The 18,297-nt window shown below is 37.1% G+C and overlaps 2 protein-coding genes across 2 annotated transcripts in view; both read left to right on the top strand.

Annotated features, from left to right (window-relative positions):
- The window catches only part of LOC127987617 (protein NLRC3-like), a 69,004-nt gene extending 59,556 nt beyond the window's left edge, over positions 1-9,448 (top strand). Inside the window, exons 2-5 of the mRNA XM_052589991.1 lie at positions 2,573-2,665; positions 2,814-2,898; positions 3,156-3,351; positions 7,614-9,448. Of these exons, the coding sequence (XP_052445951.1) occupies positions 2,573-2,665; positions 2,814-2,898; positions 3,156-3,351; positions 7,614-9,448 (2,209 nt within the window). The remainder of the gene's footprint in view (positions 1-2,572; positions 2,666-2,813; positions 2,899-3,155; positions 3,352-7,613) is intronic.
- Positions 1-18,297, top strand: part of LOC127987559 (uncharacterized) — a 1,718,354-nt gene that overhangs the window by 1,230,528 nt on the left and 469,529 nt on the right. The gene's annotated exons all lie outside the window — the stretch shown is intronic.

Here is an 18,297-nt window from a genome sequence, read left to right as displayed (position 1 = left end):
GTGCTGAGGTCAGATCTGCTGATGTTGGTCGTGTTATCATTGTTTCGTTGCTTGTCATTGTTTCTTCTTCAGTCTCACTACTATGATCTTCATTTATAGCATTGTCTGGAAAATAATCATAAAAATTATTATTATTATTTGTTGTGGATTCTTCTGAGGAGGATTATTTATAGCACTTATCTTATCCACTTCTCTTGTGTTTTTCTGATTCTGATGCAGGATTTTGAGGACAGTGATAAAGACAGGAATATAAAGATGAGCTCAAAATATTAGAGAATAAATTACATAAAAACAGTGTTATAAATGTTGAATATGAGTACAGAAGACTTTAATGAAGAAGACTAAATTCATTAGTCTGTCTAATATTCCCTTAAATGTAGGGTTTTAAATACATACATTATAACTAAATGTTTGATTGTAAAATGATAAAAATGTTAATTTCAGCTGTAAATAAAAGGTAAAGTTCTGTTTTGTCTTTTTCAAACCCATAAGTTCATGAGTTACAGTCTCAGTTTTCTCTTTTAATAGACATTAGATTCAAAACTATTTAAATCTTAAATGACAGATTGTGAAAAGCACATATATCTACATCACAGCGAGCTGTAAAACTGAACAGAGATGATAAATTCAGAAAATAAGATGAAAATAACTGGCCGTTTTCTATTTATATGTAGAAACTGAAAGTTCATTATAATTAATTGAGTTCTGAACTAATTAAATGAATCATACATTTAATATATCTTAATTATTCATCATAACCTACAGAATAACTGAATGAAATCATTCAATATGAATTCATAGTCTATTGCTGTAATGAAAGAAATGTAATTATGTTTCTTCAAATAAAAACAGGACTGTATATGATTCTGTTATATAGCATATAATCATTACCTTTCAGACTGATATGTTTGTCCTGGATTATTTGATATGGTTTGATATGATCATTATTCATTAACCCTTCAGAGTAGTCAAATGTCTCAGAAGGAGGTGAATGGAGCAGATTGAGAGGGAGAATGTGAAGAAACAGCAGGTGGCGCTAGTGCACTGTTTTAGTTTGGGATCTGCTGTTAGAAGGAAGAAGAAGGAGAAAGCAGGTGTGTTTGTGCTTCACATTCCTGTCCAGTTGGTGGCGCTGATGCACGAGATCTGTTGTTAACTGGACTTTGATTTTCTCCAAGATGAAGTCGTGTCAGGTGACAAACATCAATCGTGAAGATCGCACAGGTGTTTAATAGCGATCACAAACCGGAAGTGTTTGAAAGACTTCTGGATTCTGTTCCTGCAGCACAAGATCGTCTGAACTACTGCAAGTAAGTCTGAATACTTTCACCATTACACTTATTTAGGAGAATGATGAACGCGTTTCAGAGCTGGATGAAGCAGGATTTGTTCAGGTATAACTTATACCTGTCTGTCGCAGAATAACAAACGACCGAGAAACAGAGAGATATTAATAAAACAAACCGATTAAAGACGTGTTAAAACGTGTAAAAAATTTAACAAGTCTTTACAAATGTAGCAGTCAGAATAATTCTAAACGTGTTATTTTATTTCTCCTTCTTCCAGTTTAAGTCGCGAAACCGAAAGTATTCAAATCAAACCTGTTCTTCCGGATAGAGAGACGATAAACACGAGCAAAATTAACCTTTTTTTTTTTTTTTTTTTTTTCTTAATGCTCCGAAGGTAATGTGTATGTAAATAAACAAGTGTGTTGTGAGTGATCTGAAGAGATTATTACATGGCAGTATATTTGTAGCATATTTTATGTGTATATTGATTGCTTGGTAACTCAGAGATTCAACACTAGTTATTTTCATTTGTTCCTCTGAACTCTCATGATCTTGATCTGATTGTCATGTCCAGGTCATGATGAGCATCTGATCGTCTTCAGAGACACAAAGATCTCAGTGTTGAGCTGTTCATCTGCAGTCTGTCAGAGAAGAGAGGAAAGATGAGTCTCTCACACAAACAGAGGTAAGACTGAGTCTGTTTTCAGAGAATCATTTTAAACACTGCTGCACTTTCAGAGGTTTGCTATGTACGACCCAAAGGTTAGATTGTGTACAGCACGCTTTATGAAGCTGCAGTGCATTCTCTGCCAGCTTCCTGTGTACAACATCAGATACACACACCTAAATACACTGTACATTAAATACAATAAACCACACCTATTACTGTATTTTATGTTGACACTTCAGGACTTAAAGTTGTTACAGTAAAGAAGAAAAATTATAACTCTGAGTTTGTATCTGAAAGGTTAGAGAGTTGCAAAATAAAAGCTTATCTCTGTAAAACATTCATCTCAGACTTGGACTCGGGGTCAAAAGGATACAGTAATAAACCTGTATAAACTAAGTGATAAACTTTTAAAATAGAGTCAGAACTGTGTAGCACTCACATTTCTGCTTTCTATTTTAGTCAAAAAAGAAAATGAAAAATAAAATCTCTAGAATGACTGCTATGTTTAAAACTCTGCAGATGTTTCTGTGAAGGACGAGAGAGAATGTGTGTCAATATAAAACACAGATGAACCTCCTGTAGAAAAGTTTCTCTTCTCTCTTTGTGTCATTAGTGTAAGATCAGGATCACATGTGTCTGTGAAGAGTGACCGGTCAAAGGATTGTAACATGCCAGACTTCAGTGAAGAAACAACACGAACCAAGCGGTATTTGTTCGGTTTCTTATTTTTCTTTAAACATAGACTGTCAGAACATGTGAATAATTATCAGAAAACTACTTGTAGTCCATAAATTTATCGTTTATTTTTATTTTTTCTAAAAATGCAGTATTTCATTTATTCTATTTACGATCAGGTTTCAGTATGAAACATTAGATCCAGATTTACAGTCTCACAGAAAACAGAAGAATTTTACAGACAGTCTCCTGCAGATCTTCCAGGTAATAAAACACATTTTCAAGAATATTTAATTGTTATAATAAACATATGTAATAGAATAAGTGTGACAACTTTTATTTCTCTTTTTTTTCTGAAGAACCCATTAAATAAGAATGAGAATAATTTTTATTTGTATTTACAGCAAATTAATTTTTGTCTCACCTTGATTTTTGATGAATATTTTTAATTGAATAAATAAGTTTGACCAATTATAGATGATTTTTTTTTTTTTCTCATTCATTCTTCTCTGTCTTTGTAGGATCTTGAGAGCAAAATAATCAAATTTCTAAAGAAAGAACTGGAAAAGTTTAAGAAAATATTACAAAAAGAGGACTTGCCAAACTTTGTGAAGGACTTTAATGAGAACAGATGCAGTATGAATGAAGCAGCTCTTGATCTCACGCTCTACTTCCTGAGAGAGATGAAGCAAGATGAAGCTGCTGATACTCTAGAAGGTAAGAGACTCGTGATCATCTGTAAGATTGTCGCCTATATATATGTAGCAGTGATGCGTGGGTCATTGTATTAATAACCCGCACCCGACCGACATTTTCAACTAACCCGACCGCAACTCGGACCACAAAAAAAGGAAAAGAAAATATTGTACCCGACCCGCTTCCTGACCCGCATTTTTTAAATGTAGTAAATGCTCATCATATCGTCATTGGGCCATAGACACAGGAACTAGGCAAAAAAAAAAGAAACACACAAAAAATCCTTAATATATTCACATTTCGTCAAGAATTATATATAAAAAAAAAATCGTCAATAAGCTCATAATTTGTTCTAAAATAGTCTAGTCTGGCTATGTCTATTTTGATGTTTCTGTTCCGCAGACAGTGAGGCTCTGGTTTGTTCCGATCAGAGCTTGTGAGCGGAGAGTGCATTTCTCCATATATTACGCTCCGCTCGCTCATTCCGTGGGGTCTCGCTCAACCCAGAATGGCCTGCTGGTTCGAAAATATGCAAGGAGACATTTAATTGTTTAGTAATAAACTGGTGTTTTCTGTGTTGCTGCAAAGATGAAGTTGACGATGCAGACTCGCCATGAACGCCAGAGAGAAATGCACATTTCAAATGGATTACATAATCAGAGAGTAGCCTATTTATTTTCGTTTAATATTTTTGTTTAAAAGTAGACATTTCAAGCTTTCTGTAATATATAGCCTATATTTCTCAAATCTGTGAGGCACAAGCTGAGTTTCGGCGTTCACATCAATGCAAGTGATCGTGCCGGCGTGGCCTCATTACATTGTCTGCTATATATTTGCTTCTAATCTATAAAATATGGGCAATTAATTGATAAAACATTGATCAAAATTAAGATACAATTTATAGAAAACGAAAATCTTTATCTTAATAATCTGATTTTCTACAAAAAAAAACAAGTTATTGTTATTATTATCATTATTATTATTATTATTATTATTACATTTACATTTACATTTAATCATTTAGCAGACGCTTTTATCCAAAGCGACTTACAAATGAGAACAATAGAAGCAGTCAGGTCAACAAGAGAACAACAACAGTATATAAGTGCCATGACAAGTCTCAGTTAGTCTAGTATAGAACGCATAGCCAGGATTTTTTTTTTTTTTTTTTTTTTATTAAATGAACAAAGACAAGAAAAGGAAAAGTACTGGAAAAGTACTGGTGTTAGTAGGTTAAGTGCAGGCGAAAAAGATGAGTCTTTAGACCTTTCTTGAAAATTAGTAAAGACTCAGCTGTACGAATTGGGATTGGGAGGTCATTCCACCAGCTGGGCACAGTCCAGGAAAAGGTCCGTGAGAGTGATTTTGAATTTCTTTGGGATGGCACCACAAGGCGTTGTTCACTTGCAGAGCGCAAACTTCTGGAGGGCACATAAGATTTAACCAGTGAGTTTAGGTAAGTTGGTGCCGTGCCAGTGGTCGTCTTGTAGGCAAGCATCAGTACCTTGAATTTGATGCGAGCGGCTACTGGTAGCCAGTGTAACCTGATGAGGAGAGGAGTAACATGAGCTTTTTTTGGCTCATTGAAGACAACCCTCGCTGCTGCATTCTGGATCATTTGCAGAGGCTTGACAGTACATGCAGGAAGGCCCGCCAGGAGAGCATTACAATAGTCCAGTCTGGAGAGAACAAGAGCTTGGACAAGAAGTTGGGTTGCTTGCTCTGACAGGAAGGGTCTAATCTTCCTAATGTTGTATAAGGCAAACCTGCAGGACCGGGTCGTTGTAGCAATGTGGTCAGTGAAGCTTAATTGATGATCCATCACAACACCTAGGTTTCTGGTTGTCTTCGAAGGAGTTATGGTTGACGAGCCCAGCTGTATAGAGAAGTTGTGATGAATCAATGGGTTAGCTGGAATCACCAGGAGTTCAGTCTTTGTAAGGTTAAGCTGAAGGTGATGGTCATTCATCCAGCTAGAAATGTCACTCAGACAGGCTGAAATGCGAGCAGCTACCGTCGGGTCATCTGGCTGGAATGAGAAGTAGAGTTGGGTGTCATCAGCATAGCAGTGATAAGAAAAGCCATGCTTCTGAATGACAGATCCTAAAGATGTCATGTAGATGGAGAAGAGAAGTGGTCCAAGTACTGAGCCTTGAGGAACCCCAGTAGCAAGGTGGTGTGACTTTGAAACATCACCCCTCCAAGAAACACTGAAGGATCTGTCAGAGAGGTAGGACTTAACCCACAGGAGAGCAGTTCCAGAGATGCCCATCTTTCTGAGGGTGGACAAGAGAATCTGGTGATTAACAGTGTCAAAAGCAGCAGACAGGTCCAGCAAGATGAGTACCGAGGATTTTAAAGCTGCTCTTGCTAGTCGCAGGGCTTCAGTAACCGAGAGCAGAGCAGTCTCAGTTGAGTGGCCACTTTTGAAGCCAGATTGGTTGCTGTCCAGGAGGTTGTTCTGTCCAAGGAACATAGAAAGCTGGTTGAACACAGCTCGCTCAAGTGTCTTTGCAATGAATGGAAGAAGGGAGACCGGTCTGTAGTTTTCAAGAAGCTCTGGATTTAGAGACGGTTTCTTGAGCAGTGGGCTTACCCGAGCCTGCTTGAATGCTGAGGGAAATGTTCCAGAGTGAAGAGAGGAGTTGATAATGTGAGTAAGTGAAGGTATGACTGAAGAAGAGATCGCTTGAAGGAGGTGAGTGGGGATTGGATCAAGTGGACAAGTAGTAGGATGATTGGACAGGAGAATTTTGGAGACGTCCATCTCTGAGAGTGGGGAGAAGGAGGATAAAGAGTGTGCATCCGTCATTGTGAAGTTGTCCTCGGTCTGCGGTGTGGAGAATTGGTCACTGATGGATCTTGTCTTATTTGTGAAGAAAGCTGCATTATTATTAATAATGTTGAAAAGAGCTGAGAACGTTTTTTCAGGTTTATTAGGGGGAATAAATTGAAAGAACAGCATTATTACATTTGTTACAGTTATCTATTTGTTACATTTATATTATTTACATCAAGCTTTTGAATGGTATAGTATTGTATATTGTTACTGAAACTTCATAATGTTTCACTTGATTATACATTTAGTCAGTAATTATAGTTTGGAAAAAGTATTTGGAAAAAGTCTAACTAGTAAAATGTTTACACGTTATGTGAAAACTAGTACAAGTATATAAATAAATAAAAATAGACTTACTCATGTTTATGATCTCTGCTGAATAAAGAGCTTCATTCTTTTTTCTGAGGAAATCCAAATCTCAAATCCTCTACCACATCATATCTTTTCGAGGCTAATTATGTCTTATTCCTCTCATCGCGAAGCAAACAGTAAAATAAAAGAACTTGAAGAACAGTCTGGCTGCTTTTTCTTTTGTGTGGGTGTATTCAAGCCGCGCGCTTCAGTTTGAATCTGAATAGCGATTTCAGCGCGGGGGCGTGGTCACATTGGATATAATGAAGGGAGACATGAAAAACAGACATCGCGTTGTTTTCATATGGATTACTTTATCACATAATATCTGTTTTTGGCAGCACTTTTTTAGTTTAAAAGCAGACATGTCAAGCTTTCTATAGATATCTCTCTCATGTCTCTTCGTTGAGTATTTACGGAGTTACAGTTCATTTTAATGACGTGTTTGTACATGACGATCAGCGGAGACAAAGGCTGCAGACAGCACACCTTGTTTGTTATCTTTATTTTATAAGTGCACAAAGTTCTGTTGTTATTATGTCTGTATTCAAAAAAAAGTAGACCCTTTACAGATTCGATTGATTTTGCTCATATTGCTCATATCTGTACGATTAAAACTGAAAGTGTAATTTAAGTTCTTTTCGGGGTTATCAGGAGAAAATGACTCATAACGCGTATACGCGTTAATCGACTCCAGAGGGTTAAAAAGAGTTTTCTATAAAACAAAACTTAATGAAGTCGTCAAAATCATGTTTTACCAAAAACAGCGTCTTCACCTTTTCTCGTGCCGCTTCCACCTCTACCTGCAGATTGAGCTCGTGCTTCATCTTCGCGCCAGTAATTCAGCCAATAAAGTGTAGGCCTATGTATTTCAGAATTGTGTCTAGTACTATATTAATTACAAAGGTTTAATTGGCACTTTTATTTCAAACGACCCGACCGACCGCGACCCGAATATCATTACAAATATTTTTGGATGACTCGTAACTGCGGGTGACCGCAGGCACCCGCTCATTTTGGATCAACCCGCGCATCACTGATATGTAGAGAGAAAATAAGAATAAACAATATCTGTATTTTTGTTTCTGTTTAGATGAGCTGTTCTTCATTCATCAGCTAAAGTGTAGCCTAAAGAAGAAGTATCAATGTGTGTTTGAAGGAATTGCAAAGCAAGGTGACTCTACACTTCTGAAGAACATCTACACAGATCTCTATATCACTCAGGGTTGTAGTGAACAGGTCAATACTGAACATGAGGTGAGACAGATTGAAGTTACTTCCAGACGTCATGAATCACAGGAGATACAGGTTGAGTGCAAACATTTGTTTGAAGCACCTGAACAAGACAAGCAGATCAGAACTGTACTGACAAAAGGAGTTGCTGGCATCGGAAAATCAGTCTCTGTGCAGAAGTTTGTTCTGGATTGGGCTGAAGGAAAAGAAAATCAAGATATCAGCTTCATATTTCCTCTTCCATTTAGAGAGATGAACTTAAAGGAGAAAGAAAAACTAAGTTTGATGGACCTTATAACTCAGTTTTTCCCAGAGACAGAAGGACTGAACCTTACAAGAAGAAATCAATTCAAAGTCTTGTTTATTCTTGATGGATTGGATGAATGTCGACTTCCTGTAAACTTTAAGGATAATGAGACGTGGTATGATGTTTCATCACCAGCTTCTCTGGATGTTCTCCTGACGAACCTCATCAAGGGAAATCTGCTTCCTTCTGCTCTCATCTGGATCACCAGCAGACCAGCAGCTGCCAGTAAGATTCCTCCTGACTGTATCGACCGGCTGACAGAGATACGAGGATTCAATGATGCACAAAAGGAGGAGTACTTCAGAAAAAGATTCACAGATGAGAATCAGGCCAAAGAAATCATTGATCATGTTAAACAATCAAAGAGTCTCTTTATCATGTGCCACATCCCAGTCTTCTGCTGGATTTCAGCCACTGTTCTCCAGAACATTTTAGAGGAGAAAAGAAAGAATGTTGTGAAAAACAATCAGGTTGATGATGTCTCCAAAACACAGCAGGAGTCAAATACTGAAGACACTCCTAAGACTCTGACACAAATGTACACACACTTCCTCAGATTTCAGATCCAGCAGAGCAGAAGAAAGTATGATGGAGAACATACACCAGATGTTTCCTGGGATAAAGATGCCATCTTTTCACTGGGGAAACTGGCATTTGATCAGCTGGAAAGAAACAATGTGATCTTCTATGACACAGATCTGGAAGCCTGTGGTATTAACGTCTATAAGGCATCAGTGTACTCAGGCATGTGTACCCAGATCTTTAAGGAGGAAACAGGGATCGTTCTTGGTACCATGTACTGCTTCGTTCACTTGAGCATTCAAGAGTTTATTGCAGCCCTTTATGCACATCTGTTTCTAGACATTAACAAGAAGTGTGTGTTTGATCAAGACTCTGCAGAACAAGAAAACAAAAGTGAAACCATGATTGATTTGCTCAAGACTGCAGTGGACAAGGCACTAGAGAGTGATAATGGACACCTGGATCTTTTTCTTCGATTCCTCCTTGGTTTGTCACTCCAGTCCAATCAGAGACTCTTGCCAGGTCTTTTAACACATGAAGAAGACAATGAGCAGAGCAAAGAGGAAATAGTTCAGTACATCAAGCAGAAATTAGAGTCTAATCTGTCTCCAGAGAGATCCATCAATCTGTTCTACTGTCTGAATGAACTGAACGACCAAACTCTGGTGGAAGACATTCAGACCCACCTTAGCAAAGAAAGTCTCTCATCTGCTAATCTTTCACCTGCCCAGTGGTCTGCTTTGGTCTTTGTGTTGTTGACATCAGACGAGGAGCTGGAGGAGTTTGAGCTTCAGAAATTCAAGAAATCAGACGAGTGTCTCATTAGATTATCAGCAGTCATCAAAACCTGCAAAAGAGCTCTGTAAGTTATTTAATATATTTTGTCATGTTTTGTTCTCATCTTAAAATTGCATTAATCTACATTGATACTAGGGGTGAAACGGTTCAGCTTTTTCATGGTTTGGATTGTTTCATGGTTTTAGGGTCATGGTTTCAGTACAGTTCGGTATGTGCTATCTCTTCTTGAAGCTGATTCCAACTGTGGGCGGCATAGAAGCTAGAGGCGGACTACCCTTGGTATTTCTAACTCACTCGATCCTAATGATCTGAGTGGTCTGTTAGGTATATATTCAGTGAACATATCTGCAATGTATTTCGGTCCTAGGTCACTGAGTGACTTATAGGTCCCTATCATACACCCGGCACAATAAGACGCAAGGCGCAGTGCAAGTGTGTTTGCTAGTTTCAGTCCGGCGCCATTCGCATTTTCCCATCCAGCGCCACACAGTGCGCATTGACTTTGCTTATTACACACAGGGATGCGCATCACACAAATATGCCAAATATTAGAAACAAAAGGATTACAGTGAAAATAACATTATTGTGAAGGCTACATAAGTATAACATATTAATGATGGATAGTCATTGCGTGTATTAGAATTAGGCTACCTATTTGCAATTCAGCCTATTACTACTTATAATGAAGAATGAAATTGGCAAATTAATTGAACAAAAGTGCCAAAACACATGCACATTTATGAACTGACTCCTCGCGTGGATCTTTGGTGGATTCCTGCTTGTCCCATAGATGATCTGCTCGCGCGCTTTAACTTCGTGCACGAGCAGATTGGTTTCTTCGCTTGAGAAGCGTTCAGCTTTTCCGACAACAAATTCCGCCATGTAAATAGCGACCCGCCATGTTGTGAGCGCTTCTCGATCTTAAAGGGAATGGGAGATGACACTCTGATTGGATTATTGAACGTTACACCCATTACTTATAAAGAGAATAGGGACAACCCATTCCAAAAATGCGCCCCGGCACACGGACCGTTTTCCGTCTTTAAAATAGCAAAAGTGGATTTGGACACACCCTGAGTGCACCTGCGCTGTGCGCTTTACACTTTGCATTTAGATAATTAAAATGGGGCCCAAAGATGAGTAAATGTACTTTAAAATCAATCCTAAATGTAACTGGAAGCCAGTGTAAGGACCTGAGCACTGGTGTGATATGCTCAGATTTTCAGAGCGGAATATTGAGAGGAGTGTCAAACCACGCAGACGAAGAGAGTGAAACATGCATGCTGAACACTGCTATTTTTATTATTATTATTATTATTATATGTAGCCTGTCTTTTTTGCTCGCATTTTTGGCCATTTTTCTCTTCGGTAATTTGCAGATGTCGGTGCATACCTAAACTGAACAAATTATAAATGCAACACTTTTGTTTTTGCTCCCATTTGTCATGAACTGAACTCCGAGATCTCAGACTTTTTCTGTGTACACAAAAGTCCTATTTTTTGCAAATATTGTTCACAAATCTGTCTTAATCTGTGTTAGTGAGCACTTCTCCTTTGCTGATATAATTCATCCACCTCACAGTTGTGGCATATCTATATGTGGCATATCAGGATGTGTTTGCCTTCACACAGAAGGGGAACTGGCAATTTACTGGGTCCAACGTTCAGTGTGAAAGGGGCTTTAGGCTGGCCACAATAAAAGGCCACTATGAAATGTGCAGTTTTACTGTATTGATTATTGGGGGGTATCCCGTCATCTTTATTTTACTAACTTACTGCATGCAGAACGTGTCCCAGCTGACCTCATCAGAAAAAAAACTCAACACTATATGCAGTTCAACTTCTTAAACTGCTTTAAAGAAGATATACTCTTGCATAACCTCAATGCATAAATTATTAACCTCCACATCTCCACCTCAAGAAACTCATCAAGATAGAGCAGCACTTTTAAATATATAACTCATTGCCATTAATGATATAAGCCTATTATTAATTTACATATTTTATTAAGTTTTATTCAAGCATGCTAGTTTGTTTCATGTAGGAAATTTTATCAATACAATTCTAATATATATGCAGTGTATTTTCTGTTAATCTAAAAATAATTGGTATAAATTAAATTTTTGTATTTAACAAATGTATTTTCATGTATCGAACCCTGTGATTTAATTTATTTCTCTTTTAGGCTAAATGATTGTGGCTTAACTGAAAAAATCTGTCCAGCTTTGGCTTCAGTTCTTGGATCAGATACCAATCTGAAAGAGCTGAACATGAACAATAATAATCTGCAGGATTCAGGAGTGAAGCTGCTCTGCACTGGACTTAAGGATATAAATTGCAAACTAGAGATACTGAGGTAAGTTTTGTGACAATCATTAGTGTTTTGTTAAAATTTAGATCCATCTGTATGACTGAACTGGCTATGCTGGAAGATTAGGCAAAGCATGTGCTGTACCGAAAGCATGTTTAAAAAAAGTGCGCTGATCAGTTTAGTGAGAGCACAGAATGGCTTCTCAGTCAGTACTGCTTTCTTTTTCCATGATTTTGGTGAGGACATTATACATTCACATGATTTATAAAGGGAGGTGTTGTCACCATGTATGGTTTATTGGAGGCATTTCTGAATGCAAATGACCAGGAACCTCCTTTTTTTAAGTTTAGATCTTGGCACGATGAGTAGACCGAGATCACTGGATCTCAATGTTCTGCACGAGTGAATCAGATCGCTGCTCTACTGCAGGATAAACACTGTACACTCAACACATTGACGTACAATATTTCAATGTTACAAGGACATTTTCAAATTATTGCTGCTGGGTGTTTTTTTGTGTGTCTTGTATAAGAGATTGCTGACTGAATGAGTTGCCATCATCATCACCACCAGTATTTGTCAAATGTCAGCTAAAACATACTGGTAAATATTAAGATTATAACTGAAGTGTTTTCTCTTTATGCAGTCTGAAGAACAACTGTATCACAGAAGGAGGTTGTCATGTTCTGGCTGCAGCTCTAAAATCAAATACTTCAAATCTGACAGAGCTGGATTTGAGTGAAAATAAACTAGGAGACTCTGGAGTGACAGAAATCTCCAGTCTGCTGAGAAATTCACAGATACTACAGATACTCAGGTCTGAATTTGGTTAATCTAAACATGAATCAATGAAAAGCTCCAGCTGGTCTGTAAACTAGTGCTCTGTCACAAGGAATGGCTCAGTAATGTGAAATTGGTTTGTTGGTGTAGATACATTTTTAAAATATTCACAAACAGATTGATTTTTGAGGTGATGGGAAATTATAATATCATAGTGTATTAAATGTTTTTAATGTGATTTTATTTATTTAGTATTTCTGAAGACTTTCAGACTGCAGTATCACTGAAGAAGGTTATAATACAGTTGCAATCAATATAATTCAACCCCCTTGACCTGCATGCCATTTTGCTTTGGATAACATAATTTTATGAAAACAATTTAACAAAGGCACCAGTAAAGTGTTAAAGAAAGTTTGTTAATATACTTTTGAGTGATTCTCAGAATGGAACATTGATGAATCATGATGAAATTCTAATTGGCTCTAAACGTCCATGCTCAAAATTATTCAACCCCCCAAAAAGTCCAGCAATAAACGCTGCCTGTAAGTACTAAGAAGCTTCTGTCAACTCTCTACTACAGTCTTGGTCCATTCCTCACCTGAAAAAGCTTCCAGATCACTGATAATCTTTGGTTTCCACTTTGTCACAGCTTTCTTCAAATTTGACCAGATATTTTCAATAGGAATTAAATCTGGAGACTGAACAGGCCACTCATCTATATTCTATGACTGATCCCTGAACCACGCAGAAGTAGATTTGGATGTGTACTTTGGGATAACTGTCCTGAAGGAAAGTCCATTGATCCTCAGCTTCAATCTTTGCACTAGGGGCATCACAATTCTTGTCAAAATGGCCTGATACTTCAAATTATACATGATGTCCTTCATACAGTCATGGTTTCCACTTCCTGCTGCAGTAAAGCAAGCCCATAACTGGATTGTTTGATGATGGAGATGGTGTTCTTCTGCTTATGAGCTTTGCATGGGTTAACTCTGTGTATGTGTAACAGCTCAAGCTAATTATGTTTTTAATAGAGTTTCTAAAAATATAATTGTTTTATTCCCCACCATGCAAATAAGAGATACTCCACTCCAAAATGAAAATTTACCCCCATGTCCTTCCAAACCCGTAAAAGCTTTGTTCGCCTTTGAAACACAATTGAAGAAATTTTGGATGAAAACCTGGAGACTTTAGACTGCCAAGTAAAACAGCAATGTTGAATAAGGGTTGAATAATTGTGACATAGCAGTACTTTACAAATATAAGCTTTTCTCAAGATCCTGGATAAAATAAAAATTGCATATATAATTGCATATATAGAAGTCATAATGTCAATATACAATCTTATATAATGTATTATTTTGGAGTTTTAAGATTTTAATAACAGAGCAGTCTCTGAATGGTTGAGTAATTTTGATTGCAACTGTAGTTTATAATTGTGGAAAATTAAAACTACAAATATTAAAAATAGCATTTGTTGTAGTTTGAGTTCTCCAGTATATAACTTTACCAGCTTTACTGTGAAAAGAGTCCATTGAGGCCAAAATCCCTGTAGTGCATCTTTTTATTTTCTTCATTCTAGAACATGTACTTGTGACAATGTGTTATAATGAAGAATAAAATATTTTTCTAATAGACTTTCAGACTGCAGTATCAGTGAAGAAGGTTATAAAGCTCTGTCTTCAGCTCTGAGATCAAACCCTTCACACCTGATAGAGCTGGATCTCACAGGAAATGATCCTGGAGAATCAGGAGTGAAGCAGCTCAGTGATTTACTACAGGATCCAAACTGTCAACTCAAGACTCTGAGGTGAGACCTGATGAAATAATACACAATCAATTATACACATTTTACATATACACACACACAAACACACACACCCATATATGTATATATTAAATATTTCACTAATTCAGCAAGGTACACAATTTGTTGTTGAAAATGATCAAACATGAATGATCAGATGCTTCAGCTGCTGTTTTTTTATGATAAATGTCTGCACACTTTAGTTGTGTTAAAAGTTACAGGTTAATCAGACATTTTGAGTCACTAGATGTGCTGGTGTTCAGTAGTTTGGTGCCTCAATAGTTAACATTTATGATTGTGTTATTGTGTACATTTCTCATGAAACATATTCAGTGTGATTTTATTATCCTGATTGTATAAATGTTACTGAATGCTAGGGGTGTAAGAAAATATTGATACACATGAGTATCACAATATTTTGTTTGGCGATACTGTATCGGTTTTCTAAAACATATCGATATTAAAAAAAAAATCCTACAAGATTCATGGCAGTGGTTCGTTTTTAGTTTATTACTAATGTTAGTGTTAATGTAGTTCGCTTCTAATAATGGAGGGTTAAAGGTCCCATTTTTCAAGCTTTTTTGAAGCTTTAATTGTGTTTACAGTGTGCAATATAACATGTGTTCATGTTTCGCGTGTAAAAAAACAGTATTTTTCGCACAATTTACTTATCTGTATACCACTGTTTTCACTGTCATAAAAACGGGCTGATGACTTCCTTGTTCTATGAAGCCTCTCCTTCAGAAATACGTAACGAGTTTTGATTGTGCCAGCGGTTCCTGTGTTGTGATTCGACAGCAGCTGAGCGCACGCTGCCCTCCTGGAAACGTGATTGGGCGAGTTTTGGACTAGTTTTGAGAAGCAAGTGGGCAGAATTTGTTTTGAAAACATGGCAATTCTGATCTGAATGCACGTGCTGGAGATGTACTTATAATCACAGAATGCCTTTACTGACGAGATGCGCATGAAAATCGCATTCAATTTTTTTGCACAGCCCTACCATCTAGTTAACAAAGCTAAACAGCGTTGCCCTTTGTGTAATAAGTTACAGAAACTCTTAAACGCACCAACTTAATAAAATACACTTGTAAAATATACAACAACGCCTTCTCCAGACAAAGAGGGAACTGCTCCATCTTTCAAGAATAATCTTTGTGTGAATCCGGCATTAAACTGATTGAGATTGAGGAAGCTGTCCTCAGCAAAATGTGCTGCACATAGTTTTACATGTGGATTCTAATTTTCGGGAACCGAGTTGACCTGTTATCCAGCACCCCCCATTATGGGACTCACAGCTGAAAGTGCTCTACCAAACTTATAATTGTAACAGTTTCCTACTTCGGTGTGTTACAAACATAATTTTGGTGTCTTTGGAAAGAAGACCCTTTGGGCTTTACTTTTTATTAACCAGATTTGATAATGCTCAAAAATATTAAACGTTATAGTCACTGAAGTGCCTTAATTTTTTTTTTAACCAGACTTAAATATTTTTTTATTTGATATAAAAATACATGAAATTAGTCCTGGAGCAATCTAGAAAAGTAATGGGTTGAAAGTCACATGTCTCATGAGTTTCTGTTTCAAATCTGAATAAGATATCATGAAAAATGAGACTCCTGCAATATTTTTATGAGACTATGTCTACACCCCCCACCCCCAAATATATTTTAAAAAATGACCAACAGTATTGAAGGTTTCTACAAACTATTTAGTCATTAAACATACCACTGCAGTTTTTTTCCATTATAAAACACTAGACAGAAACTTAAACATCATATAAGTGATTTATTTGAGCACTAGAAAAATACAATAAGAATATTTGAGTAAGAAAAATAAGAATAGCAAGAAAAAAAAAGATTTAACTTTGTTTGCCAATTACAGAAAATCCTGAGATTGCTAGAAATGAAGTAATTACAATGAATTACGATGCAAATAACTTTGATAGTTCATTTTGGTAGGCGTGATCATACAGTAATAGCGAGCTGATTTGGGCTGATTTGCACTCAAACAGATGGTAATCATGCAGATACATTCACATTCAACATAAAACACACTCCCACATATATAAAAACTGTTGAAAAATAAAAGAAACAAAAAAAAGGTGATCGCTATAAGTTCCGCCTCCATCAAGTGACAGGTGCGTCAGAGCCCGTCACGAGCCCTCAGGACGAAGCGCCAAAATTCAAATATACTATCTTTCACCTATCTTTCATTCATTCTTTTTTCCGGTGGATCGTCTCATTCTGTTTGTGACAATGTACGCTGCAAAACCATGCCGTCTTTTTACTACCAAGACGCAGTTTCCGACCGTGAGTTATTCCATAACAGACACAAACAGTTCTGTCACTGAAGAACTGAAATGTAAACAAATTAATTATGATCCATATTACAATATTATTGCTTCGTTGGACGAAACGTGCTCCATGAGATGTCGTTCAGTGGACCCTTACCTTTCTAACTAAACCAGGATTTACAGCGGTGGATGTGTTTATGACTCGTTATTACGACGGATCTGGTATGTACAGCGTTTCTAATGTTCATGTTTTTATGTGTACTGCTTACACAAATGTAGCAAATACAGTCTTTATAAGCCTTCCATTGAAAAACAGCGATCTGTCGTCGATGCTTGAGGCTTAGATCTTTATGATGATACATAGTTTGTCAAGATTAAATTTGTCCCGTTTCATTTAATCTATGCGAAAACACTGACACGTGCGAGTTTAGGGGCTTTCAGGACGAGGGCGTCGGGGTGCTGGCTAACAGGTTAAACATAAATTGTAACCATTGATCTCGAAGTACAGCGTCCCTGGGAAGGCCAAACATATAATAGCTTGGCATTGAACTTTGAGCTTTATAATTCTACAGATATTATTTATACTCTAACAACAACATTACACACTAACTAAAGTTTGAAACATGGGATCACGAAGAATGGGACCTTTTAAAGATTTTTCCCAGTTCATGTTTCGGTGTACAAAGTGGGGGAGCGGATAGCATGTTTCATTGTCTCGCCACCATGCTAGTGGATCTGCCGTAGAGTCAATTGGTTGTTCTTGGAGATAGCGGGTTAACTCCGTGTCAGCGCGCGCTCTGATCGGTAAAGGGGCAGAGATTTCAGACCTCCGTTTATTAAGGAGATCTGTCATAAAACTCATCATCCATGCCAACGTTTTTTGGCCCGCCATCCGCTGATTCTTTTGTGGTCTATGGACGATACAATGCTTTGCTGATGCGAGCCGCAAAAAAAAAAAAAGCCATTGTCTGTTCTAGAAAGGATGCAACAAAGATATTTAATACTAATGTATGAGGCATAGGCCTACGCTGAGTTTCATTTACGATGAGATGCGCTCTAGTTCACAGTGCAGTGCAAGTGAACGCGGCGCGCTGGTGCTTCCATGTCACGGTTATCATTGTCTGCTATATTTGCCTTTTATTTATTAAAATACATGCAATTGGTTGATGAAACATTTCTTAAAATGAAGATAAAATTTGTACAAAACAAAATTCGTTTTTAAGAAAGGTTTTCTACAAAGCAAAATTTAATGTAAAGTGGTAAATATCATGTCTGACGATTTACAAAACTTCATTAAGTGGTAAAAACCATGTCTCCCGATATATTGCGCATCTTATGATCCTATCTAAAAAAATGAAAATAATTTTTGATAAAAAATGTTTGTAAAAAATATTTTAATGACACAGTTTTGCCGGTTATAGAGTTTTAATGACGGTGTTCAACTATAACCGCCGGTCTCACGGTTATATACTAACCGTCACACCCCTACCGTTTTGTGTGTTTCATAATAACTTTACAACTTTTTAAGTATGGAATAATATAAATCCATTAAACGACAACACTATTTGATAAAGGTATTTCAGACAGGAACCACTTTGGCATGTTTACTTGAGTCTATTGAACACAATTTATCTTTGGCGGTATGGTTCTCAGAGTCTCATTTTCCATTCCCTTAAATAGCCAGTTGCGCTCGTGCTATGATGGATTTGCTATTTACACAGGGGAA

Source organism: Carassius gibelio, chromosome B22 (assembly GCF_023724105.1).
Source record: "Carassius gibelio isolate Cgi1373 ecotype wild population from Czech Republic chromosome B22, carGib1.2-hapl.c, whole genome shotgun sequence".
Lineage (NCBI taxonomy): Eukaryota > Metazoa > Chordata > Actinopteri > Cypriniformes > Cyprinidae > Carassius > Carassius gibelio.
This window is presented reverse-complemented; position numbering and strand designations above follow the sequence as displayed.